Source organism: Scatophagus argus, chromosome 19 (genome assembly GCF_020382885.2).
Source record: "Scatophagus argus isolate fScaArg1 chromosome 19, fScaArg1.pri, whole genome shotgun sequence".
Taxonomy (NCBI): Eukaryota; Metazoa; Chordata; class Actinopteri; family Scatophagidae; genus Scatophagus; species Scatophagus argus.
This window is the reverse complement of record NC_058511.1, coordinates 3830568-3857272: the sequence shown is the minus strand read 5'-3', so window position 1 is coordinate 3857272 and position 26705 is coordinate 3830568. Positions and strand designations below refer to the sequence as shown.

The following is a 26705-nucleotide window of genomic DNA, read 5'->3' as shown; positions in this document are numbered from 1 at the left end:
CCCTGTCCTTGTGTGTCATTGCTGATTTTATTTATCAGGAGCTGTGTTATCTCACTCGAGTGGAACCATGAGGATGCTAAGTCTTGCTGTCATGTTGCCGAGAAATCGTTATTCATCACTAAAATCACTATTTTGGGACCAGGAGAGACGTTTATTGCAATGGAAACAAAAGTACAATTGAAAAATTAACATATTGACCCAGTGGGATGGCCCCTGTGGTCAGTGGTTCAGCTTCCCCTCAGATTAAATGGATGAGGTTTGTGCCAAGCGCTAAGTGCCTCTTTCAAGAGATGCTGCCGCCAAAATTCACCGTCTGTCCAACAGACTGCAGCCAGACTGATAACTGCAGCAGGCTCTCGGTTTGGCTGAACCTGATACTTGTTGGTGATGGAGCCTGCAGCGGAGAGCTCACAGGGATCAGATAGTACATGCAGGAGTTCAAATGGCTCTCAATGGAAACTCAATTCATTACCTTTTCCTAGCAAATGCTTGGCTTCATCCTGACCAGTCCTCTGGTCCAGCTTTTATACACGTTACAGGAAGGTGGAAATTGACTGAACATTTTTATATTTTTGTTCCAAACTGAGTTTTCAATATTTAATTTATTGTTGCTAAAATATGATTATGTAGGAAAATTAGTGGCAGAGCAGCCTTGGGCTCCTAAAAAGTCATGCAGCTGGGACTTTGAGTTGTCTGATTGTGTTATTGGTTTGTGTGCAAGTGTTAGAAGCCCTTTTTGATTTTGTTTGTTTTTGTTTGTTTTGTTTGTTCATAACTTCCTGTTGGCTCAGTTATTGGCTAATCAGTTAATCGACAATAGAGGCAATAGACTGGCTGCGAAAACGTTGTGGCTAAATGCTCGTTCAGACTTGTATGCAGATGTAATTTTTAAATGCGTTTTGATTCAAGTTCCGTTTTAAAATGAAACGTTGGGCCTGTTTGAACTCGTCTGGTTCCCGCATAGAAATTAAACTAACGGACCAAACGCATCAATCTGACGTCATGCCAACAAAGAGACGTGGCACGCGGACGTTTAAATCAGCAGCAGCTCTGTCAGCGTCCCGTACTTCAGTTTCATTCAGCAGGGGAAGAAGTAGCCAGGAAGTCACGGTACCCCGAGCTAGTAACACCCCATCTGGACCAGAAACATGGCTTCAAATAATGGCTCAGTCGGCAAATGGGAGGTAGTGAAGAAAGGGAAGAAAAATAACAGTTCAGGTGGAGGGAAGAACCCGACTGACAAGAAAACCGGCGGCGGGGGAAGGAAAGCCCTGGGCGAATCTAACCAGCCATCCAGACGTAAGTGAACATGGCCCGCAGAAGACTGCTGCTAGCTACTCTTTGACCCATTTAGCTCGCAGTAAATGTTCAAATGAAGGAAAATGAATGGGGCTACCTGTTCAGCTGTGTCTGCGATCTAAAATGTCTCTTTTATATCGTACTTTCTGGTGTCTTGGCGGTAATATGATACTGTAAATGACGATGTTTATTAACTGTCATTTGGTTTGACAAGCTAGCCACTGTAGCATAGCATCGCGCAGTAACGCTACTTCCTCTGAATATTTTTTTCTTTTTTGCTGTCATATTTCGGGGGTTTAACGGTTTCTCTTTATGGTTATACTTTGTCTCTTCTGCTGACATATTAATTTCAAAATGACAGCTAGCCTTTTGGGGCTGTGGGGTCCTACCACATACCGCTAGAAGGAATTGCTAATTTGTCATCTTGTGCAGTTAGCTGCTAGCAGCTTTTTAAGCGTTGTGTCAACACGGGCAACGTCATCACTGAGGAGTTGCATGTCTGAAGCATGTGTTAACTGCTTTTGTGACCTCTTCGTCTGGTACACTTTTAAATGCATCTCCAAAGCGTTGTTTCAGCTGAACAGTATAACGTTAGGCTAAGTAAGGCATATGCTTATTTCCACTTGGCCAGCTGTTACTGTTACCTGTGGTGATTTATCAGTGTGACTGCTTGAATCACAAGTTTCCATCTCGGCATAGTTTACTTAAAGGATAAGGCCTGGTTTATTCTGTATGTTCCACACTGTCAACAAATGAAATGAGCAATCATTTAGCTGATCGCACTAACAAGTAAAATTATTTGTGCAGCCACAGCCTGAAATAATTTATCCCTCTACTATTGTCTAGAAAGAGTTAAAATAACGTATTGTTAAGCTTACTGACTCGTTTCTTCATTGTGATGCATAATATGATATTTACTAGTCTCATTAGTGTACTGAATATGTATTAATTTGCTGCTAAAATGTTTAGAAAAGCAGTCATTTTTAAATATAAAATTATTGTTATTTTAAAAATAAATTAATAATTATAATAAAACTATTATCATAAATATAATATAGTATAAACATATTTTTAAAAAATAAAATTAAATTAAAGTATGTATCCTGGGTGTTTCTGACTCAGGGATCCTGGTAGGTTACTCCTCATAAGAAAGAGTGTGATGGTTCTTCATAGGCCCAACCTATTAGAACATAAACAGGCCTACGATGGATTGTTTTCTTCTATGTTCAAAATATGCTTTTACATTCGGTAAACTTAGAGGCAACTTCCCAACAACAACAGCAGCACCCTCTCCAGAGATATGGCTGTGACTTAAGTAACGGGTGGTCGAGAAGATTAGATCTCAGCCTTTATTTGTTTATTCAACAGTTTTATCAGTTAATCGGCCTGTCCAAAGTCTGTTTGCCTGGTCACTGTGGCTGTGAAGAGGTGGTGTAAAGGTTTTGTCTGAAAGAAATCACTTTTCTTTTCAGTATAGAAACTGTCTATCCACCACAGTAATTATGTGAAAAACTGAACTGAATTTACGCAGTGTAACCAAAAGTGTGCTTCAGCATTGCCAGGCTCTACAAATTGTTTAGTTAATTTTGAACTCTTAAAGATAATAATGCCAAATATCGGTTTATTCCCTTAAAGGCCTCCATATTTTTTATCATGAGACTGCTACTGCACAGTTTGTGATTCAAAATAATCTTCCAGCCTCAGGTTCAGCTTGAGGTTTGTATTTGTTAGAACAGGCTTTGTGGGTTGTGTTATGTGTCCTCACAAGGCAACATCAGAAAGAAAAATATTACTTATATAATCTTTTCTTATGCTTGGAGCAGCTTTTAAAAACTGACACTACACTTAAGAGAACGGATGCAATACTTATATTGGTCCTGTTTAACAACCCAATTCAGTGGTGTCTCAATGCCAAACTGCCAGCCAATAGTTGGAAATCCCACAGAGAAAGAAATGTGATCAGAGAAGGAAGCCTTGCCTTGCTGCAGTCCACTCTCTGTAAGGCAGGTAGACAGGTAGTGATGGTGGACACAGCCTAAGTCTCCCATGTTTCCACTTGTGACAAATCCAGTAGGTTTTCATACAGATGTGCAGCTACGCTTTGTGACTTATTTGATTATATCTGGGGTTTTACTGTGAGAGTACATAGGAAAGAAGTAAAAAGGAATTTCACACTCCCCATGGACACATTCTTGAATTTGATATTCATGCAGTGTAACATCTACATGGCAGCAGACACCAAAACAACAAGATGTTACTCATGAGTTCAGTTTGCCTTGTTGTGATGGATTTATTTCAGTTCAGGGAAGTGAAGAATAAGTCTGACTAACCAACATTTGAGTAGAAAAGCTGTGACAGTACTGAACATTGACACTTCACTTCTCAGCCCTGTAACACACACACACACACGCACACACACACAGACCCGATATAGATTTAGGTTTGTCAGCAACACGTACAGCTAAATGACGAGTGAACAACTGGTGACCTCTGTCAACAGTGACTCAAACCTGTGGGTGGGTCTGAGTGCGATTCGTCTGTTAAAGTTAGCTAACACTACGTTAACTTTTAAAGCGAGTCTCATTCTCAGGTTGTCAAAGACCGACAGCTTGGGCTGGCATGTCAACCCGAGCCACCAATAGGAAGCGTCGGTATTTGATAAGCGTAAAATGAGAAGCAACAATCAAATATTTTCCTGAAAGTTACATAGACTTGCTTTAAATTCTGTAAATATATTTGCTGCATGAATTAGATTAGAGCCTGATGGAACAGCTAATTCTGAATTTTAATATTAATTGCATGGATCTCAGTAAGTTTTACTCGAAGGCTGTATTTTTTCCTATTTCAGCAACATAATAACATGTAGCTTACTCAAACTTTCTTCCACTTTAGTTTACTACAAACAGTCGGGAAATTAGTACACAAGAAAAAATGAACTGCATATTTCTATTTTTCTTTATGTGTTCCCTAGGAAAGTATGAGAGCCACAAACAGGGAAGTACAGACGGACTTGTTGGTTTTAGTCTTTTCGTGGAATTTGTTCATGACAAATGAAATGTAGAATAACATCAGCCTTATTCTGTTCTGTGGCTTTTACATCCTGGGAATAAAAAAATAGATAAATAAAAGCTATGGAATACAGAATATTTAAGATTGAAAATGGGATTGTTTTGGTATCAAATATACAGATCGGTGATATCTGATACCTCAGTATGCATAGTTTGTTAGCATTTACCTTCAAAGCATAAAACTCTGATATGAACTCTGTTGAAGTGGACACAGTTTTGGCTCTTAGCGAGTAGCTCACACGGGAACACGTGGAATTTCTGCTGGTGCTTAACTCAGTTCCTTTGTGAATTGTAGTGAGTGTTGCATGAATATTGTCAGGGATAAAAAGAGCCCATTACGTAAGCCCTAGAAGGAGGTTAGAAGCACTGAATGTGAGAGGAGGGAGCAGCTGGGGAGGGGATTGCGACAGTTTCACGGATTAACTTGATTTTCAGGACACGGGGGTGGATGTAAGAAAGTGTTATTGAAGGAAGAAGTTCGAGAAGAGGCTCATGCCAACACAGAGCCGATTCTAACCACTGCTGCCACTTGTTTCCTTCAGCACCCCTGAAGATGTCAGACACTCTGTACGACGGCTTTGAGAAGATGGGAAAGAAACAGAACAAGGAGCAGGTTCCGCCACCAGCCGAGTCTGAGAATAAGAAACCCTCATCGAGTAAACAAGCCAAAAAATCGCACTCCAGCAATACAGTCACCCCGCCAACTCACAAGACCCTCGAGGAAGCCTTCAAAGCTGTGAGTACTGCACAAACCTTCTCTATTTCCCCTCATCGTACTGACGGTCTTTTTAAAACTTTCTGGTGGTTATATTAAGGACTTAGATATTTAACTTCTCTTATTTCTTACAGTTTAATGAAACCAGAAACATTTTTTGGGTTCTTTGGAGGATTCTGTCATTGCTTTTTGCTGCAAAACACTGTTTACCACTGAAGTTTAATTTAAAATTAGTAACTTATCACCCTCCGTAGTGTAACAATTTGTCTGACCATTGTTGGTGAATGGAAAGATAAAAATAAATGTAATCTGTTTTATGAAACCACTAAAAGCCATAAATGTCTTCATACAAACACAGAGAAACAGTGCTGCATTGTGGCATCTTCAAAGCAAACCATCACATGCTGAAGTGCAGCATCGTCTTTGCATAATGGACATGTTGTTTCTGAGTTAGCAGCCTTAATGTTTTCTTTATTTTGTACTCTTGTGTTGTTGGGTTTTTTTTTAGCTGGATATCGGCGACCTGAAGCAGCAGTTGGCCCGCAGTCAGACCCTGTTTCCAGAAAACCCATCAGTGTGGGTCAAGGACTTGGCAGGATACCTCAACCTTAATCTGACTGCACCAGAGACTGAGCCCACACTCAGCAGCTTTGCTCATGGTCAGTCAGATTCAGTTTTTATTTTGTTTTAAAGCAAGATTAACAGCAAAATATGGCTCACATTTGACATAACCTTCAGAAACTACTAGCTGTTAAAAGTCTCTGCAGAGAAATGACACTATAACCAAAAGTCTGCCCTTATTTCATGTCCTCTCGTTCTGTCTTTTGTCTCCAGACTACCCATACTGCCTTACTGGAAAAGAGCTGAAGGGAGTGATCAAAGGCCTCATTGGACGTTGCAGTGACATTCTGCCAGATTTTTTTGACCACTGTGTTTATACTATGCTCAGGGAGCTGGACAGACAGTCAGGTACAGTACCTGTAAGAGCTCACGTGGAGGGTTGGAAGTGGTTTGTCTTGTGGATAAAGATATGAGTTTAAATTCGTGCCAACACATCGTGTGGGAAACATTCTGTTTCATATTTTAACTCATGTTTCCAGTGTTGACCAGATTTAGAGATTTGTATCACCTGGCTCACTTATGAAAGTAATTTTGCTAATGCATCACATGACACATAAAAAAGAAACTTTCTCACAACAAGACTGTGGAGAAACAAAATTTTAGCCGCTGTTCTTCTGTGACGGGCAGTTAAATGGTCAGGGGCTGTTAAATTTGATTTTTTTATTTTTTTTGCCTTCCTTTGACATCAACACTCATGATAGGAAATGTGGGTAGAGCGACAAAAGGGGGATGACAACTGGACTTGAAACCATGTAATTACGTCTTAGGATGCAGCACCTGATCAGATTAGTATTTTACCTTGATTTGCTCATAGTCAGAAAATATGGGGACTACCAGGCTCACAGTTCAAAAAACAGACAAAAACCAAAACTTTAAAAACCTCAAACGGCTTTTTCCTCTGTTTCCAGGAGAACCTCTGCATGGCTACAGAGTTTGCATTCAGGCAGTTCTGCAGGACAAACCCAAAATAGCCACCCAAAACCTGCCAGAGGTGAGTGACTGCTGTGTCCTTGAGTCCTGCTTCTCTACATCGACTGTATTATTGCTTTCTCTTTTAAAAACTGGTTACCTCTGTTTTGTCAGACTCGCAGCTTTAGTTCTGTTGTCCAGTGTACTGGGGACTTGTCTCTCCCAATGACCTTTCAGTAATATGTTGTAATATCCTTCCCTCCCCTCCAGTATTTGGAGATGTTGCGGTCAGTTCAGAATCGTCCAGCCAAGTGTTTGACCATCATGTGGGCTCTTGGCCAAGCTGGATTTTATGACCTCAGTCAGGGACTAAGAGGTAATATACAGTCAGACACTTACCCAAATAATTCATACACACTCTCACGCAACTACAGAGCACATACTCGTTCAGATATGTCGACACAGCGTGTTATCGTCCTGTGCACTGCATTAGTTTCAGTCTGTGTCTCCCCTCTCTCCCACTTTCCCAACTACATGTGCAGACAGAAAATCTGGGTTGGGGGTTAATGAAGCAACAGTGCACACTAGAGCAGTAACACACTAACTGACAGCCATCTGTGTGCTTAAATGCATGATAACTTCAAAAACTCAGCTGCTGCTCCAGGTTGTTGCCTTGTATTTGGTGAGGCTGTGAGGTGGGTGTCAGTATGTGGGCCCGGGTGAGTGAATGTTCTTGGAAACTTACATAACAATCTTCAAATGCAATATAAGACTACTGAGTATCATTTGACTCGCCGAAGGCACAGTAAAGGCACAGTGTCTCATTCTCATTCTGAGGCCGTTTATAAAGCTGAAAATGCAAAATGTTCTGCATGTTCTCTTGATGCTGGAATATAATCAGAATAAAGCCTTTCCAAAATGTGAGGAAAACCCTGTCTGAACACCATAATCTCGTTTCAAGAATTTGAAAAGCAAAGCCGTCTGAGATTTTGATATAATTGGATTTTCAAAATGTCCATTTTGTCCTTATTCCAGCAAAACCCGTTTTTTTTTTTTGTTTTGTTTTTTTGATGCATTTAATGTGAGAACTCGAAGCTATTGTGTGATGAATCAAGCTCTTTATTTGTGTTTCAGTGTGGCTGGGAATCATGCTTCCTGTGCTGGGAGTGAAGTCCTTATCTTCTTATGCCATTGCATATCTGGAGAGACTTCTCCTGTAAGTCTGTCTGACAAACATGTGGCTGATATTTTGTCTTTAGTTTTGTAGGCTTTTAAAATAGAGCAAAAACCTTATTTTCGGTACACCTGAAGTGTGACTACTAATATTTTCTCCCTTTGGAATAATTTAATTTGCATTATTTTGGAAAAATATTAATTAATCTACATTGACTCTTAAATGTGTGCTTAATATTCTTCTTCTCCCAGACTTCATGCAAACCTGACTAAAGGATTTGGTATCATGGGTCCTAAAGAGTTCTTTCCTTTACTGGATTTTGCCTTCATGCCCAAGAATGCACTGTCATCAAGGTAAATGCAACCTAAAGAGTTTCCCCTAGGGGATAAATAAAGGAATTCTGATTCTGATTCTAATGCAAACACTGCTGCCCAGTCCAGTTTTCTTTATGTCTTTAGAGGTAAAAGCATTTCATGCATCTGCATGAACATGATGGCCACAGCTCACTGTGGTTTTTGAGTGATTTCTACCAAAAATCAACAGCTAACAAAAGCTATTTGTGTTTGTGATCAGCCTGCAGGAGCAGCTGAGGCGTCTGTACCCTCGACTGAAGGTCCTCGCATTTGGAGCCAAACCTGAGAGCACATTACACACATACCTGCCATCGTTTCTGTCCAGAGCCACACCACACTGTCCAGATGACATGAAAAGAGAGGTAAGACACACACACACACACACACACACACACACACACACACTTTGATTCATTTGATTGATGATCATAAAAATTCACTGGTTTGCTATGATGAACTGTATTTTCAAACATTGAAAAGTCGAACCTTTGTCTCAGTCTCTTCCTGTTCTGTGTTCTTGCAGCTGCTCAGCAGTATGACAGAGTGTTTGTGTGTGGATGTGCAGAGTCTAGGAGTGTGGCGGCAGCTCTATACAAAGCACTTACCCCAGTCCAGGTGGGTCACACACTTTTTTTTTTGTCTGTGAAAAGTAGAAAGGAAGCAGTGTCGTTCTGTGGCAAAAGTACACGTCACAATTAAACTTCCACTGAAGTGAAATGCAGTTGTAAATAAAAATGGCTTCTGTGATGTTTCTTGATTTCGTTCACTCACATACTGTTAGAGCTGATTTTTCCTCGTTTTGTCCCCCCTCTACAGTTTGCTGTTGAACCATTTATTGAATTCCTGGAATATCCTGCCACCAAAGGTACCAAATCCTGCCCTGAAGTCTGATAGTTCATGAACTCGACTCACTGGACTTTTATGAGAGCAGTGGGGCCTGCTGTCACTCCTCGGAGAGCGACACCTTTATTAAAAAATTCAAGCTCAGTGTGATGCAGGCTCACAGTTTCCAGCAAAGAATAAATTGTTTTTCGTTTTGGGAAAAGTGTAAACTCTTGTTTAATCTTCTTTGTGATTTCTTTTGCATCTTTAGCTCCGGAAGAACCTTGAAGAAACGATCCAGTCTTTCAAAGTGACCAATGAAGAGATGAAAGACACAGTTGAATCTCAGGACCTTCAGGAGTGCAATAGCCTGTGCCAGGTGAGACGGACGGCTGAACTAAAACTGAACTAATGCCACAAAACAACATCTTCCTTTTGTTTAATATCAAAATTCAGTTTTAAATGTAGTCTGGGTAGTTCTGAGTTTGGTTTAAGACGAGCTTAGACAGAAAATGGCATATTTTAATAAAATAAACTACTTATGTACTCCATACCTCATCACATGGATGCATAGAGAAGTTTATGTATTTACCCACCACATCAAAACATTTCCCAACTTTAATTTACAAGCACCTCTGGAATATTTAGGATGAATACCCCACACCTACCTAACACTTGATTGTCAGACACCAAAGTAGAAATCTGAATTTGTATCTTGTCTTCTGCCTCCAGAATCTGCAGATAAAGATGCGAGGTCGTGGGTTCCCATGGTCCAAACTGCTCATGGTTCTGCTCGTGTTTGCTGCCGGCTTCATCGCTCACGACATCAGATCGCACGGCTCCTTTGCAGGTCCGTCTTTGTCCTGTTTACTCATCACGCCCTCTAGCTTTTCTTGTTTGTTTCTTGCTGTCTCACGATGCGTGTTGTGCGTCTTAGATTCCGCCACAGCCAGGCATCTTCGCAACTCAGGGGTCACAGCCGTATCTCAGCAAGCCTGGAGCAAAATAAACGTCTACACCAAACAGGGCTTCAGGTACGACCTCACTCTCAAACATGCTGAACTCCCAACATATGCATATGTGAAGCAACTGTGGAATACACCATCCATTAGAAGCTCTCCTCAGACGCTTTGGCTTCACTTCCTGTATGCAAAGCGGTTTGTTCACTGTCTGCTGTACTGACTCAGTGTTAGCAGACACATTTTCCCTAAGTGGTGTTTTAAATCCTTGTGTTTCGTCTTACTTTTAACCTTTATGACATTTCACATTAATACAGCTAAACACCAAAACTGAATATTATGAGCTGTTTTATTGGTTGTATTCGTACACAGGTGTTTAATAAAAGTTGGTGTAAATAATATAACATGCTGCTAATAATAATAAAATATCCCTCAAGAGTCATTCCGACATGTTTGTAAATTGAACTTAATTAACATACACTGGGTATAAATGAGATCAGCATGTGTCAGAAACACTGCAGTAGGCAACAAGCCCCGGGCAAATCCTTCACATCCAACTTGTCTTTGTATTGTGTGTGTTTCTGTATCCTGTGTAGCTGGCTGGAGACAAACACTCCTCATTATTACTCTGAGTGTGTGCGGATTGTGGGACCACTCATGGAACAAGGTCGTGAAAAGGCAAAAACAGCAGCCATCTTCATCTCTGAAAACACCACGCGGTTTCTTCTCTGGGTCAAAGAAAAGACACCGCAGGCCATTGAATGGGTGAGGCTGTGCATAAGTGGATTTAAATCATGTTATTTATTCAGGTCTGCTTACAATTTGATGAGACTGAACATGTTTGATGATTTAATATTTTATGTCACTGACTCATGTCTTACCTGTCTGCCCAGGTTAACACCAACACTCCAGACGGTGTATTCCAGGTGTTGGCCTATATAAAGGAGCTCCTCCTTTTCCTCCACCATAACTACATCCTACCAGCACTGGTGTATATATCTGACCTGCTACAGCGAGCATGGACCAGCCTACAGGAGTCCTGCAAGTCAGTACCTGTAACATTTATTTTGCATTTTGTATTTTTTCTCTGAACGTGAACGTGTTTACATCTGGCATTAAAGCGAGGGTCAGAGGCCAGCTACACCACCTGTCCTTAAGGTTAAACTTTGCATAGGCACAATGTAACTTTGCTTAATGGAGATCGCTTAGTGTCGCTGAATTAAAACTGGTTACGCAACATAAACTAGTTCACACACTTCAGTAAATCAACAGTTTGAATTTTAGCAATAGCTGGTGCATTCAAGTCCTCATATCCAAATCAAAAAGGTGCATTATGGTGATTTGTTTTCTTTAAGTATAAAGTGAACTCTGAAATGAGCTTTTCTCTCTTGTCCTGCAGCGGTGAGGTGTCTGTATCGTGTCTGCAGGGCCACGCTTTATCCTTCACAAACTCCACGTGGCAGCTGCTCCAACACACAACCTCGGCCATCAAGACGTGGGCTCAGGAGCTGCTGACACGACCGTGATGATCACAGATGCTGGCTTATTCACACACACAGAAAATACACATATGAAGTTATACTCTCTCACACACACACACACACTGACCCAATCTGTGGCAGCCTTTCAGTGAGTTGGCTCCCCTCTCAAGCCATGCCAGGTCACTGTGGGGTCAGGCAAAAGAACTCTTCCATGAAAAAGACCCTGCTGTCTCTTGTTTTGGCTAAATTTTTAAATCAGTTTGCTGTTGTATAGATGTTTTGGGTTTTTTGTTTTTCTACCAATCCTTTTGTCACTGCTGGATGCAGAGGTCCTGTCTCTCTCTGTCCTTGAGTTTTCTACTGCAAAATTTCAGCTATTGCTTTCATTTTTGGGATTAAACAAATAGTGTAATTTATAAAAACAAATGTAGATTTGTAGGTGATTTATAAATTGTTTTTATTTAAAGATGTTAAAAGAAGTCTTATGTGAAAACTTGGTGAAAGGCAGGGAACAGACCAAAAAAAAAAAATCCATATTTCAGACTTCTCCTGGCCACCGAAGACCTTGTCAGCTAATTTCTGAGGGCCACTTTATCATGTTTTCCATGAAGTTGAATCAGACGCAGTGTGGTCGTGTAGGTCAGGCTCATTAAAGCCTTCGTCAAATGTGAAGAGCTGTCTACTGGGCAGCACACAATGCAAAACCTGTGGGGAAAAGGTCACGTCTGCCAGTGGACTGACAACTTCAGTCCATTTGGAGTCAACAAAAATGGGATACAAGCAGTTTCACTTCACTTCAAAAGGTCCAGAAGAAGAAATCTACCTGCTGACTTGTCTGTCCCGCACATCTCCTCGTCTTGTCTTTGCTGCTTCATCGTCTCACTGCTGATCATTTTGCTTTTCCTTTGCCATCAGTAGCTGAACACCTGAGATAAAAGCAGCTCTGCAGTCGTGTATTCATACTTGAAAGCTGATGATGTTCTGTGTGTGTGTGTGTGTATGTGTGCGTGCGTGCACGTTATTCTCAATTATGGGGTCATGAGTAACCCTGTGCCAATGTCCCCCTGTACCTTGAAGTATGACTAATAATAAAAACCCTCGTCTGGGCAAGGCAAATATTTCTGACCAGCTGATACACTAACCCCACCTTGTAAATGAGATGACAAATGTCTTAATTTGTTATGTAAATGGTTTATAATAAAGACTACAACCCATTCACTGTTTTTGGATGGTTCATTAATCCATTTGAGGAAATGATCTCACCCACCATCATGTGAAAAATCAATCTGTTGATGAAGAACGTGGAGTATGAAGAAAGCTCCTAAACTACACCTACAGGGACTTTGTGGTTGTTGGTTTGTCAGCTGGTGTATCTAAATGGTGTTTATTCTGAACCTTTATTTCTACATTCCATTTCTTGTGATTCACACAGATGCACAGGAACTTTCCTCCATCATTTTTTTAATGAAGAATGATGTTTTGTTAAATTTCCCACCCACAGACTACAACGGCACATTGCCGCTTTCAACCAAAATATTGTTTGAGTTATTGAGTTAAAAACACATCATATACAATATGACAAGGCTGGGAGAACCAGGGCCTTCAATTCATTTTCTTTGATTTCACTGACTAAAAGGATTTTCTGAAATTTGCAAAACATGTAGCAGGGCAGGTCCTGCATATTACATATTAGCTGTTTTAATGGCCAGACATCTTGTGGGACAGGAGAAAGATTGTGAGAGTCTGACGTCGACAGGAATCAAAGGAGGTTGGAGGGTGCAGTATTAGCCCTAGTATGTTCCTGAGTAAACTTCAACCCCTTATGGACGGCAGCCTGTCATTGTTAGCCCGTCTATCATTTCCAATCAAAAGTCGATCAATTGATGAAGGCACTGATTTTACCAATCACGGAGCGTATTCATTCTTTGGAGAACCGGCTCTGGTCCACAAAAAAGGCGTGAAAAAAAACGGTATAAAGTGCGAATTGAGCTGCGTAGTCCCACTTTCTGTGGACTTCCCACCTCACAATTATACCTGTTTATCTGACGCCTACCTATCCCCTTCGATAGCTCAGTTGGTAGAGCGGAGGACTGTAGTGGAATACCATAAGACATCCTTAGGTCGCTGGTTCAAATCCGGCTCGAAGGAGGTGATCTTTTACCTTACGCATGATAAGACCGACAGCGCTAGCTGCGACTACTGAGATAAGCTAGGTGTGCAGCGGTGGCAAGCTAATATGTAATAGAATACTATTTATTATTAATGATAATAATTATTGTATACATTATTATTATTATCAACATTATCAATATTATTGTTATATGTATATATAGATATACCATGTCATGCCACAGGGAGGCGCTAAGGTGCATGTTATAGAAAGCGCGTCTGCGTCGTTATGTTGTTGTTCCGGTTGATTTACTGCAGCCGTACAACAGAAGAACTGTGACCGTGAGACTGATATGTCCGCAGTTTAGCAATAAACGTGCCAAGAACGGCTAAAGATGATTCATCTCCATCGTTCACTTCTTTCCTCCGAATGCAACGTTAGCTGTACCACAACTCAACAGAAATTGCATTAGAAATAAACACTTCGATACATTATTGATAAGCTAAGGTAAAAACAGTAAGTCAGAAGACATTGGACAGCGCCCGCGGTTTGATCCCGTGTAGGAAGTTAACCGTGAAATCAAAGAGATTTCTACATTGAAATAACCACTGAGCTGAGTTCTACAACTAATCTACCCTCGTAGACAATGATGGCAGGGGGATTAGCTCAAATGGTAGAGCGCTCGCTTAGCATGCGAGAGGTAGCGGGATCGATGCCCGCATCCTCCAGTTGTTTCTTACTGTCCATCCCAAAGTTTTTGAAACTTGTCTCCCTCTTTCTGCTCAGACGACATGGTTTCCTTCTTCTAAGGCAGCGATACTGCAAGATGATGACTCAAGGTTCATTAGTTTGTAGCTTTACTCCTTTATTTTTGAATGCTGGGGAAAGAAAGAAAGTCTTATACGAAACTAAGCACTATTAAAACAGGTTATTAATGTAACAAAGAATCGTGAAAAAATCATGTCTCTGGTCAGTATAGATATACCAGTCTTCTGGAAAGATGTATGAAAACGTGATATTCATTACGGGGGGATTAGCTCAAATGGTAGAGCGCTCGCTTAGCATGCGAGAGGTAGCGGGATCGATGCCCGCATCCTCCAAATTATTTCTGTACCACGTAAATGCAAAATGACGCTTAAACTTGCACCATAACATAACCAGCCGCTCGTATCATTTTGTGCTATTTCTTGGGAGCTACATACGAAGCTTTGTGCCTCATAAATCGTTGAAAACCTGCGGATAAGGAGTGGCGTCCTTGTGTTGCCCCCTTAAGGCAGCAAGGTGATTGTAGAGACTGTCGTGTTGTGCCTCTTTAGTCTCGCGAGAGTTCCTTTTCACTGACAGGGGGCTTGGAGTGAAGTTGTTGTTGTTTTCTACTTATTCATTTTTCTCAGCTGAACCCTGGAATGCATATGTCTGTGAGTAGTGGTTGTTCTTGTGTTGAATTTACCCGTTAAAGTTTCAGAAACAGTCCATATTTCATGTGAGAAAACTTTAAAAACGGGACAGTGCTAATGCGCTAGCCTGTCAATGGTTTTTTCAATGTAACGTTAGCATTAAACTAATCGCTGATTATTCGTTGTATTCAGTTAATGAAAAACTAAACTTTTTGTGTATTTGTGTTGCATATGACAATCGTTAATGTTAAAGAACAAAGTCAAACAACATGTAACATTTTATTTTTTTACTTTATGTATTGCTGATTCAACAGTAAACATTGGGAAACTTACCTGATGACTCGGTGTTTGTTGAAGAAACCTGTTAGCTATTCACAACAACTAACGAGGGCAGAATAGTCCTCCCTCTGTCATTCACTTTGTGAATGCTAAAGAGTCAGAGCTAAAGCTGCGACTTCCGGAAATGTCACGAAAAATGTTTATATGGAAGGGGGATTAGCTCAAATGGTAGAGCGCTCGCTTAGCATGCGAGAGGTAGCGGGATCGATGCCCGCATCCTCCAAAATTATTTATGTCTCGACCTCTATAATAACACCATCGTGTTTAAAACAAGACAAACCAACTGACGTACTTGGTTGAGTTTCGTGTTTAATCTTAACACCAGCCCAACATGGAATTGTGCCTCAAAAAGTATACATTTATCCATGGAGTATTTTAATGTTAAAAAAAAGTGTTTTTAATTCTGAATGGAAGCACATGTACTCATGTATATTTAAAACATGAAAACAAGTCTGTGCCACTTGTAGAAAATTACAGCATCAGTATTTTATACCTGTAGATGTTTTGACCTACAGTTTGCTACATCGCTATTCCTTATGAATACTGGAAATAGTAGGTCAGTATCAAAACTGCAGTTTGCTTAACGTCCACAAAAAGCTAGTAAAAGCTCCCGAAATCCATAAAGATGGTTTTTACATTTCTTTATTCTTTGCAAACAAAGTCCTATCATATGCACACTATTTTAAAATGAGATTTTTTTATATTGTATAGTATTGTATCATTTTAAATTTGTCATTTTGCGGGTTCTTGATAGCTGGACAAAATGAGCAATTTAAGCTGTTCCTTAAGGCTGTAAAAAAAAGAAAAAGCTGGGGCTGGTTTATAGTGCTTTGAAAAAGAATATAAGGGCTTGTCAACATTAATTAACTATAACTGTGTGTTGTCTTCATTGAATTGTACTCAATAAAATGTGACATGCAGAGAAATGACAACATGAAGAGAATGAGCAAAAGGGCTTGCAGTCTTTAGGTCTGAAGGGTTATTAAATACTCATACGCTAGTTTACAATCAACATCATTTGACACTGAAATGAAAACTCAATCAAACACACTCCCACCATTTGAATATTTTTCCACCAAAATATCCTCAGCATTCTCATTGTCCTGTGTTTTTCTACAGCGCCCCTGGATGAAGGGGCCAGCCTCGAACCAATCAGCATGTGGAATAAGTGCTGGTGCTGTCCGTCATTGGCTCCCTTTCTGCTCCAGGTATCCAAAAGCAAAAAGTTTGTTTTTGTTGTTCTCAATGTCACTGCAGAGTTACAGCAAGCAAAAGCAGCAGGGGAGCATCCTGACGGTGGATTTGTGTGGTAGAGGAGGATTTTATTTTATTTTATTTTCACTGCTTGCTGCCTGGTGTTCCCATCTCACATGAAGTCGTCTGAATCATAACCATCCTGCAAACGACATGAGGTGATACACAAGTTAATGTGGTGGACGCTACCAGAGGTATGAAACACTTTTCTTTTACTGAATGAAGCAGAATGACCCTCACTGTGACTTCTCTGGATAATCTCACACAGAGGAAAACACATTGTGGAACATCTCTGCTAAGGGACGCTTTCATGAATATCCCTGACATTGAAAATGTTTCTAGAACTAAATAGCAGATTCTCCGTCTATGACGTTCTTAACAGAATAGACCTGTCCTCACCTCATTCGTCTTCATGTTTTCACTCTTCATCAGTGAAGAATAGTTTCTTGAAAAAGAAAACAACACACAACAAACCGATAAATATAACATCTCCAGAATATGCAGTACAGTTTTAATTTTTTGGCTTTGGCACCAGAAGGCTCAGCATGTTCACAGGGTCTTTCCATAATGTGAGGTGTCCATTATTTTAAATGCATGAGCAGAAGACACACGTGGGGTCCTGATCAAAAATCATTCACCCCAGTTTTTGTTTTTGGTTAAGAAAAAAAAAAAAAGCACAATATCTTGAATACACACACAGTTTTTGTTCATGAGCTGCAGACCTACCGGAGTTCCTCCAACTCTTTTTTCCTCTTCTGCTCTTCCTTCTCCCTCTTCTTCTGTTCTTGGAGCTGAGCTTTCTTCTCGTTCCTCTCTTCTCTGTCTCTCGACTCTTTCTCTGCTGCCAGGTCAGGGAAACGTTCTGCTTTTGTTTTCTCCAGACGGTTTATGATCTCATTGATCTTCTTCTCCACCGCAACGATCTTCACCTGTGAAAACACAATGCAAGCATGAAACACTTGAACTGGTTTCAGAGGGAGGAAAACAGACTCATAATGAAGCTGTTTGCTGTCATTCATTTGTGTAAGTATTGAGAAAATCCATTGCAGTGAATGTGAAACCTTAATCAGGCTTAATAAAATTTGTTTTTGAGAATTTTTTCCAGATTTAAGAGTGTTTTCATTTCATTGCTGGCCTGCTGACCTCTTTCTGTCGATGGAAGCCGATCTGTCCTACGTCCATGTCTCCAGTTTTCTTCAGGTTGGCCCACGGTGTGTAAACCACGTTGATGTTATTCATCTTACAGCCTGACAGCATACAACATAGACTGTTTTGATATGCCCTAAACACAAGGTACTGATGCACGTGTCACACATAATAAACAAAAACAGGAGAATCAGGCTTTGACAGAATGTTATCTCAGGGAGCAGGGCTGCAACTCACAATTAGATCTTGCATCTTGATATTATTTTTTCAGTCTCATTGCTCACTCCTACTTGTCAATACGCAAGTTTAAGAATCAACCTTAAAAGGATGAGCAAACCACAATCTGGTTTGATCAAACCAGGACAACATAAGACTCATTATGACACCCAGTCGTTATGGTTGATACCAGATCCCATTCATTCTGCAAAAATTGTCAGGAAGCAGATCTTTTACCTTGGATGCTGTTGCTTTTTACCAGCTGTGCGCAGTCTATCAGCACCTCTGGGGGGATATCATCTATTGTCTGACCCTGAAAAACACATTTCAACCAGTTACCCCGGTTATAACCCTCAATTGTATGATTTATTGTATCTTACCACAGTCTATGACAGAAAGCTTTTCACGTGCTAAAATTCAGTATTTCACATTAATCGTATTTAGTCCTTACCTTTGGCAGTCTCAGATAAACATGAGCCGACGACAATTTGTCCACATGAAACCTGCATGTGGGAAAAATACGAGTGGATCAGCTGAAGACTAATGCTCCACATTGATTTGTCCTGGTAATTGTGCTTGCAAATCGTGCTTATGGATTATTTATTACAAGATAGAATATCACGTCTTTTCCAGAGGGCTAACTATGAAAAACACAAAAATGTCTCACCAGATGTCTTCTGGCCATCCGTACTTTATTAGATCCTCATCTGCGAAAACCATTTCGGCAAGTTAGAGGTGATGTGGCATCATTTATTACAAACACTAGTCCAGAACAATACAATAACCAGAGAAAAAAGTACAGGACAAAGGTTGTACAAAACGCATACAGCAAGAAGGATGTGTCGGCGACCTAACGATAACTAACTTACTTTCATATTTATCTTTTCCCATGTAGATTGTGTAGGGAGGGTTCACCACTGAGAGGGAAACAACAAAGCAGCAGTTAATGGATGAAACAAAAACTAAGCTGGCACGGAACACACATAAGAAAGCTACATAAAAGAAGAAATACAACATATATATACATATATATATATTAAAGGGAATTGCTAATCAGGCTACTAGCTAACATCGTCGCTAGCCCTGTGACTTAACTCACCGGCACTTGTGAAGTAAAACACCATTTTAAATGTATTAAACAATACAACAATAAGTGTATAGTTTTTGAAAGTTAACGCACTAATTATGAATACAACGGAAAAGAAGTAACTGTGTGCAGACTGATAGCTGCTGTCACTTTTCGCATGTATAAGTTGACCCGGGAAGTTGTTAGCTAGATACGTCACTACCATGAGAATTAGCAAGTATCGGAAAGGAAGTACCCGTGCTTGTTTTACAAAGTAAAAGCTTGGCATTCCATAACTGTATCCCTGCGTTCTGAGTTTGGGAATTTCTCTGGATGTTTTTGTTCGCCCAGATAGCAGTCAAAGAATTGCATCTATAATCTTAAATTTACTTTATTCGTTTGCTTATCACTCACACATGAGTTTTAATTATTTTGTTGTTTTTACTGGAGTGAATTTAACGATGATGTCAATGACAGTTTCACATGTGTATAAGAAAATGATGGAAAATATTTCATATTTTGAACAAAAAGAGAGAAAATTTGTAATTGAGTGTGTTTCTCCACTGATGAAAATATTCACAGAAAAAGACACGACTAATTAGCCTGTGAATATACTCATTAGATTATTTGACATGAATTATCTCTGCTTCTTTTAAATCAAAATGATTGAAACCAAAGACGTCCTATCCTTAGAGTGGTTTCAACTAAAATTACAAATTCATTTGGTATAACTAACGTACATGTAGTTTCCATAGAATGATCTATAGTCTGAAGCTAACTGATCAAATTCAATCTACTAAACTCGGATCTTTAACTAAGTCAAGTACCGGAAATTTCTCCACGAGCTTACGGCTGTAACTTGACTAAAAAAATTTAATGCTTCCGCTTCCGGTCCATCCTTCTTGTGTGATTTTTTTACAGAGTGGCGCGCGCTGTTCAAAACACAGAGAAGAAACGCGGGCAGAAGAAGCAGGAGGATCGCCAGTCTTTCAAACGTTAAAGCAACATTTATTGTTTTATGTAGCCTGACAAAAACGTGTTCGGTAAGATACACAAATTCACATAAACACGTTTTATGTCTTTTGATACCTTGCTTTTTTCCTCTTATAAATAGCGTATTTCCTTAACCGACAAGTAACTGTGGTAAGAAGCCGTCAGACAGATTGGTCTGATGTTTAGAGTTATTAATAGCTGAAAAAAACAGACAAACATTGAAACAAACGGCAAAACTTTAGGCTTTGGTTTGATGCAGCAAACCACTGATCGATGACAGCATGTTAGCTTGTTTGTTTAGAGGCAGTCACTTTTGTATAAGCTAATTGTCCCGCCAATTATCCATTCATCTCGACTTAAGCTGTTAAACAAGCTCTCCGCTATCTTACACGAAACGCTTAACTTAAGTTCATGTCGACGTACTTCACGTTTGGGCACAGACTAGATGAAATAAGGTGTCGTTACGTTAACTTGAGACCGTTGATCGGTACGCGTTTCTCGTTATTATTGTTAACAGTCTCGGGGTGGCTTCCAGAAGCTTCTTGCACGGTGGCAGTGAGACGGTCGCGCCAAACTCCCGTTAAAAATCTGCCATTTTTATTATGTGTTATCGTCGAACGCACAAAAATGAGAGAGAGATTCATTACGCTCTGCGACCACTGACAAGGAGGTTTGTGGCTTATTACGGTCGCAGTTGTTACAGAAGTATTCGGTCCTTTCATAGGAGTTGACAGATGTATCAATAACAGTGTGTGGATTGTCGGAAAATGTTTTGTATCATAGTGTTGTTATGGTGGGTTGTGTCACCTAGCAACATACTTCTTCAAGCATCTCCCTGTTTTTGTTTTTTTTTTGTACCTGTGTTTTACGTTAGCCTGTAAGACCCGCTAATGGTGCTCTGTGTATCTTAGGTGAGGGTTGTGAAAATGATGCCGACTACCACCAGGAAGAGAAAGCTGTCCTCTCTGGACTCTGGCAGGTGAGTTGTGAACAAGCTGGCTAGTTTATTGCCAAAACCTACATGTGGTGAATTGATGTCTTCAGTCTTCAGAACAATCTTTGTTTTGGTGCAGGCAGAAATTTGACCCTATAACTGAAAGCTGATACTGAATTATTTAAGTAGTCTGATCTGTAATGTGGCCGGGATGGTGGTGCGGTGGTTTTCACTGCCTCCTCACATCAAAAAGCCCACCCCACTGCCTCTCACCTGGTGGCAACCGGCCAGCTTTATTCAGATATAAAGAGAACTGTGTTGGATCTGCTGCAGTTTCTTCATCTCATCTGTCTGTGACTGATGTTATGTTACTTCAACTCCAGTCCAGCCAAGAAGGGACTGAGGGAGGAGGCGTCACCTGTGAGGAGGAGATCCCCCAGGAAGAAGCCAGTCGGACATTTTGACAAGGAGAACTGTCTCTCGCCACGCAAGTCACCACGCAGACTAGCAGGTATGGCAGACTAATGAAAGGTGTGATTTAGATAGTAGTTTTAGGTTGGCTGATGAGGCTCTTTTAAGTCTAAAACATTGGAGATGTGTTTAATTAGTGGAGTTAAGACATGCTGTATGCTCCCCCTCCCCCCATATACACACACACACACATATTTTTTCTCACATGTGTATCATCTTGACCTGTTTATCCATCTTTTTTTTCTAGAATCTCCTACCAAATCACCTTATAAATCTCCATTCAAACCTTCCGTGGTTACAAGCTCCTTCTATGGCAAGCAAAAGCCCGTCTATCTCACTCCACTAGAGAGGAAGGCGATCAAGGAGTCTCTGCCTTCTCCTCCTCCTCCTCCTCCTCTTCCTTCCCCTCCTTCACAGGAGAAAAAGAAGAAGAAGAAAAATGTTAAGAGAGGCGGCAAGCAGAGAAAGGTGGCTGCAGGATCTAGAAATGCGGGGAAGATGGGTATCAAAAGCTATACAACATCTTCTAGGACGATTAAGCTGTCCAAACTTAACAGCAGGTTAGTTTCCACGTAAGTTTCTTTAGCAGCTGTTTGCATTTTTCATGATAAATGTATTTGTAGTTATAGTTACTTTTTTAAAAATCAAATAATTTCAACAGTGTCACAGCTAAACCGGCATCTACTCCGGCCTTGGCTCCCGCCAGCAGCACTAAGCCAGCAGAGTCCAAGAAGGTGATCAGCATCAGTTTCAGCAGTCTGAAACCCAAACCGAAGATCTTTGTAGGAGCTGCTTTCTTCGGCACGGGGAAGAAACCTACATCCATGTACAAGAAATCTGCACCAAAATCCTCAGCCAAGCCAGCTTCAGTCCCAGTGAAAGACAAAGTTTTCCTGTCACAGACAAAGAGTGAGCAGTCAAAGCAGCAGCCACCTGCACCAGTAACGAACCAGCAGCAGAAAACACCTGCAGAGGTGAGGCGAGCTTTTTCTGTTGGTTTATACTCCACAGGCCAAGTTGTCATAAACATTTCATGCTGTCTTTTTATATTTGCCTGTTCACTTTAAACTGTGCCCCCACTATACTGTGCAGTCCTGGAGTGCTCTTATCTGTGGGTCATTGCTCCTACAAAAAGTCTCCCAACTGTTCCAGCTCGCTGGTTTGTTTTTGAATGTTTTGCTGGAAAGGAAACGGCACTCAGGCAGCAGCTGTGTGGATGGTTTGATCCCCCCCAGCCTGTTCAGTCTGCATGTCCAAGTGTCCTCAGTGAAGATGCCGGACTCTAAATTTGCCGACAGTGTGTCTGTGTGAATGAGCATATTACTGTGGAGTGCACTGGATGGAAAGTGCTTCATTGCTCCTGATGAGCAGGCCTGCACCATTCAGTGCATGGATGTGTGTGTGAGTGAGTGCGGCATGTCTTGTAAAGTGCTTTGAGTGGTTGGTTGACTGTACATATGCAGTCCATTTACTTCCTACATGTAACAATGAGAACTTGGTCTCTTAATTATTCTTTGAGTCTCAGAATGTAAGATATTAGACACCTTAGGCCAGTGGTTTTTGGACAGTCTTCTCGCACTGCGTCGGGAGCTGAGATGTATCACATTTTTGGTGGCACCACTGCTCAGAACTACAATTTGAATTGGTGGATTTCAATCAAACAGTTTCCCACCAGAGGTCTTAGGGTGGTACTACAGCAGATCTCTTCAGGAGCAATTATTGCCACGTGAACATAAAGTTGATGTTATTTTGTCCTGGTTGTTGCCTGCAGGCTGCTGTCCAGCCGGTTAAGACAGCAGAGAAGCAGTTAAGCAGCAAGCACAGGGCGAAGTTTGACCCGACAGACTGGATGGACGAACAGCCTGAGACTCCACGTTCCTTAAGGTGTGTCAAAGTGTAAAACATTGACCACCCCTTAATTTTTTTTTTTTTTTTTTTTTGTGTAAACGCCGTTCCAACTGGTCAATAACCGTCTTCTCCCCGCAGCTCTCCTAGAAATTTGGCAAAGGAACATGGGATTACGAAGGAGCTGAAGATTGTGTTGACAAGGACCCCTACAGCAAGTCCTGCCTCCACACTCTCATCCCTCAGCAGTCAGGTGTGGCAGAAGTGGACACGCATGTTCACAGATGAATGTTGTGCAGCATTTTTTCTGGTCCTTCATGTGTCTAAAAAAACAAGTTATCAAACTACAACTGCAGTTCTTAATCTCGACTAGTGGCAGATGATGATAATGATATTGAACCCTCCTTCCTGCCCAGGATGTTTCTCTGACAGACGGCGGCTCTGAGCCTATGCTTGACCTGAGCGATATAAGTCCCACCGCTGCTGCCAGCCCGCCCAAAGGTACACACAAACACACACACACATTATAACAGTTTTGCTATTGATGCACAATAGAGGAGCTTCCTTGTTTAATGTTTCGTGAATGCTTTATTTATAATATTTTGCATTTTTTTTCTGCAGAAACCGCAGCTTTGTATCCCATCTTTGGCTCCGCCTCCAAGAGGTGAGACAGCGGAAACATTTCCTCCAACACGTTTATTCTCTTCATTAAAGACAAACTGGCAGTAAGATGGGAGATAAGAGGATGAAGAATGGAAAGTTTTACATTTTAGAAACAGGCACTAATTATAGCACGGGTAGTTAACCGTTAATCATCTCCCTGTGGTCTTATCTTTTTATGCGGGTGAAAATAGAAGTATTTTTGTCACTCTGATTACCGTGTCAGACACTACATGTTCTGTTATTTTCTGCCTGGAAGGTTAAGGAAAGCTCTGCAGCCACCGGCGTCCTGCAGCACCCCCTCTGGCCCGATGACACCACTGCAGGCTGCCGCTGCCGCCAAAGAGCGAACTGTTCGTCGGAGGAAAGACAAGCAGGATGACGACCAGCTCATCATCGTACGTTAATGTTTGTGTCTGTAGCTGTGCTGGGGGCTCGTTCATTGTTTGTGCTATTTATGTTTACTGTCTTTCTGTTTTAGTGTCAACTAAAGCACATGCAAAAAAAAAAAAAAAAAAGTAGGTTGGGTTGAGGGATATTAGAAATGAGGAGTGAGTACACGGTCTGGGTTTTTTTTTTTTTTTTTTTGGCATAACGCAGGTCAGTGTACGTAATTTGACTGTTGTGTATTGTCTCCCTGTATTTTGCCCATCAGGATGCAGGCCAGAAGCAGTTTGGAGCGACAACCTGCAGTTCGTGTGGCATGGTCTACAGCGCAGATAACCCAGAGGACAATTTCCAGCACACTCAGTTCCACCAGCGCTTCCTCGACTCCATCAGATTTGTGGTAAAACTCCTGTTTTGCTTCGACCTCTCGCAGCTCTCTGGTATGGAGACGTCTGCTGGCAGGCATTCGTTTCACAGGGAGGTGACTTTGTTTCCGAGTTGCTGTCTTGTAACCGCAGCCTCTTCTCTCTGTTGTGTTTCCAGGGCTGGAAGAAGGAGCGGGTGGTGGCAGAGTTCTGGGATGGAAAAATTCTCTTAGTCCTGCCGGATGATCCCAAATACGCCATCAAAAAGGTGCGGGATTGCAATTACTCGCAGCGTTTGTGTGTCGTAAAGAGTGCTGCCGCTTTACTCAGTAAAACTCCCATTTCAGTGTCCTCCATGCGTTCTTGCTCAGGATGTGTTTGTTTGCAGGCCGAGGACGTGCGACAGGTAGCAGACAACGAGTTGGGTTTCCAGCAGGTGACTCTGAGCAGACCCACGCAGGCCAAGACGTACCTCTTCATCAACACCGAGCGCATGGTGGTGGGCTGTCTCGTCGCTGAACACATACGTCAGGTAGTGCAGGAAGTGTGTGTGTGTGTTTTAGATTCTGTTCTTGGTCCATGAAAACTTTCACACAGCAGTTTCTGACCCTCAGTGTCTACTTGGGAGCCTACATTACACTAGTGGTAATTAATTATTATGTATTTAGGTTTGAAGGATTCAAGGAACTTTATTGTCATACCAGATCTTTCATCACAGCATTAGTGCACCACCAAACTCAGATGATGCTTTTATGTAATTAAGCTCATGGAAAAACGGGCACTAATTCTGACTGCTAAGGACACGCATTTAAACACCCACTCTGGATGTGTACTGAGACCTGCAAATGAATTGTGGGTCTAACACTTAATCTGCGCTCGTTCGGTGACTTGTGTCGGTCCTGATGGGGTTTTGAGAGACGCTTTCAACCTTTTGTCCCCGCAGGCCTACAGAGTCCTCGAGCAGCCGGATCGACACAAAGACATGACAAAGGACGACTTCATGGAGCGACACAGAGCCTGGTGCTGCTCCACCGTCCCTGAACAAGCTCTGTGTGGGATCAGCCGGATCTGGGTCTTCAGCCTGGCCAGACGTCAGGCCATCGCGACCCGCTTGCTGGACACCGTCAGGTACCATGTCGCTCAACAAACACTGTCTTTTAAAAGTAAACCGTACTGTTTTGAAACGGTCACGAGCAGCACACAGCTCATTCCCGGTTAAAGACTTTGCCCCGTAGTCGCTCACAGTTATCACATTTTCCTTGTTTCCGTTTTTGCAGGAGCACCTTCATGTACGGCAGTCACCTCACCAAGGAGGAAATCGCCTTCTCTGACCCGACGCCTGACGGCAAACTGTTCGCTACCAAGTACTGCAGCACGCCAACCTTCCTGGTTTACAACTTCATCGCATGAAGTTTGTGAAGGACTGAACATGTGGATTAAAGACGCGTTGCTGTTCTAACTGACATGTTGAAATCTCCACTGATTCACAGATCCTCTTTCATATGCAAAGCAGTCACTGTTCAGGTTTTCACGTTGACAAGCAACAGGCTTTAGTTTGTGTTGAAGACAGAGTTTCTAAGCTTTACTTGTTTAATCAGAAACTCTGTGTTCAGGATTAAGTAGGTCTAGAGTTTTTAAAAAGGTCCACCTGTTCTCAAGCAGTATTTATGCTCAGCACCGGTTGGTTGATTCACTGCTGAATGTTGTGTAGGCAGTAACTTTTTTTTTTTTTTTATAAAGTGAGATGTTTATATTCTGCCCGGAAACATTTCACATTTCCCACATGGCTTGTTTTGATTCATTTAAATGTTCAGAGTCTCTCTTTCATGCAACAAGCTTGAGATTTTCTGGACAGTTTGGAAGGAAAATATGTTGATAGACGTGTTCAAGAGCGGACGGCATCATTGTTTAGTTGCTACCTTGTATATACATTTAATAAACGTATTGCCTTTGTTTTATGACCCTGAATGAGTTCCTTGACTACACAAACTGTTAACTTTAAAATGTTATTAAATCTATTGTGGAGGCAGTAATTAAAGTAAATTTCAGAATTAAAATCAACAGGTGCGCTTTCGGTTACTAAAAACAAAAAGCATGTGTGCATAATGCAGATTGCTGTTA

General features: G+C 41.3%; 3 protein-coding genes and 4 non-coding genes across 9 annotated transcripts; 6 read left to right on the top strand and 1 right to left on the bottom strand.

Moving 5' to 3' along the window:
* Positions 1-1019: 1019 nt before the first annotated feature.
* On the top strand, positions 1020-12615 carry tmem214 (transmembrane protein 214). The gene is made up of 17 exons (XM_046373435.1): positions 1020-1299; positions 4910-5103; positions 5591-5741; positions 5917-6051; positions 6612-6694; positions 6883-6988; positions 7747-7828; positions 8038-8139; positions 8360-8501; positions 8663-8754; positions 8956-9004; positions 9233-9340; positions 9694-9811; positions 9899-9995; positions 10517-10685; positions 10814-10965; positions 11320-12615. The coding sequence occupies exons 1-17, from the start codon at positions 1149-1151 to the stop codon at positions 11444-11446; spliced, it is 2058 nt and encodes a 685-aa protein (XP_046229391.1). The 5' UTR covers positions 1020-1148; the 3' UTR covers positions 11447-12615.
* An 845-nt stretch (positions 12616-13460) lies between these two features.
* On the top strand, positions 13461-13549 carry trnay-gua. Its single transcript is given in 2 exon segments — positions 13461-13497; positions 13514-13549. It is a non-coding gene; the product is annotated as a tRNA-Tyr (tRNA).
* Positions 13550-14166: 617 nt separating this feature from the next.
* trnaa-agc lies at positions 14167-14239 on the top strand. The gene has a single exon. It is a non-coding gene; the product is annotated as a tRNA-Ala (tRNA).
* A 299-nt stretch (positions 14240-14538) lies between these two features.
* On the top strand, positions 14539-14611 carry trnaa-agc. Its single transcript has one exon. It is a non-coding gene; the product is annotated as a tRNA-Ala (tRNA).
* Positions 14612-15397: 786 nt separating this feature from the next.
* On the top strand, positions 15398-15470 carry trnaa-agc. The gene has a single exon. It is a non-coding gene; the product is annotated as a tRNA-Ala (tRNA).
* Positions 15471-15873: 403 nt separating this feature from the next.
* ccdc25 (coiled-coil domain containing 25) lies at positions 15874-19162 on the bottom strand. The gene is made up of 9 exons (XM_046373110.1): positions 18963-19162; positions 18733-18780; positions 18531-18570; positions 18315-18366; positions 18101-18176; positions 17645-17748; positions 17228-17430; positions 16901-16946; positions 15874-16643 (listed from the first exon to the last, which is right to left on the bottom strand). Exons 1-9 carry the CDS (start codon positions 19153-19155, stop codon positions 16614-16616), a joined length of 792 nt encoding a protein of 263 aa, XP_046229066.1. The 5' UTR covers positions 19156-19162; the 3' UTR covers positions 15874-16613.
* Positions 17667-26545, top strand: esco2 (establishment of sister chromatid cohesion N-acetyltransferase 2). 3 transcript variants are annotated; one of them, XM_046373106.1, is made up of 16 exons: positions 17667-17712; positions 19851-19972; positions 20834-20901; positions 21240-21367; positions 21575-21887; positions 22034-22301; positions 23099-23211; positions 23314-23425; positions 23589-23673; positions 23794-23836; positions 24092-24230; positions 24488-24619; positions 24763-24852; positions 24973-25116; positions 25528-25712; positions 25862-26545. In XM_046373106.1, the coding sequence occupies exons 1-16, from the start codon at positions 17682-17684 to the stop codon at positions 25992-25994; spliced, it is 2106 nt and encodes a 701-aa protein (XP_046229062.1). In that variant the 5' UTR covers positions 17667-17681; the 3' UTR covers positions 25995-26545. The 3 variants fall into 3 exon arrangements, with proteins under 3 accessions (XP_046229062.1, XP_046229061.1, XP_046229063.1); XM_046373105.1 differs by having other exon boundaries at positions 21989-22301; XM_046373107.1 differs by lacking the exons at positions 17667-17712; positions 19851-19972 and adding an exon at positions 20259-20592 and having other exon boundaries at positions 21989-22301.
* The last annotated feature ends 160 nt before the right edge of the window (positions 26546-26705 follow it).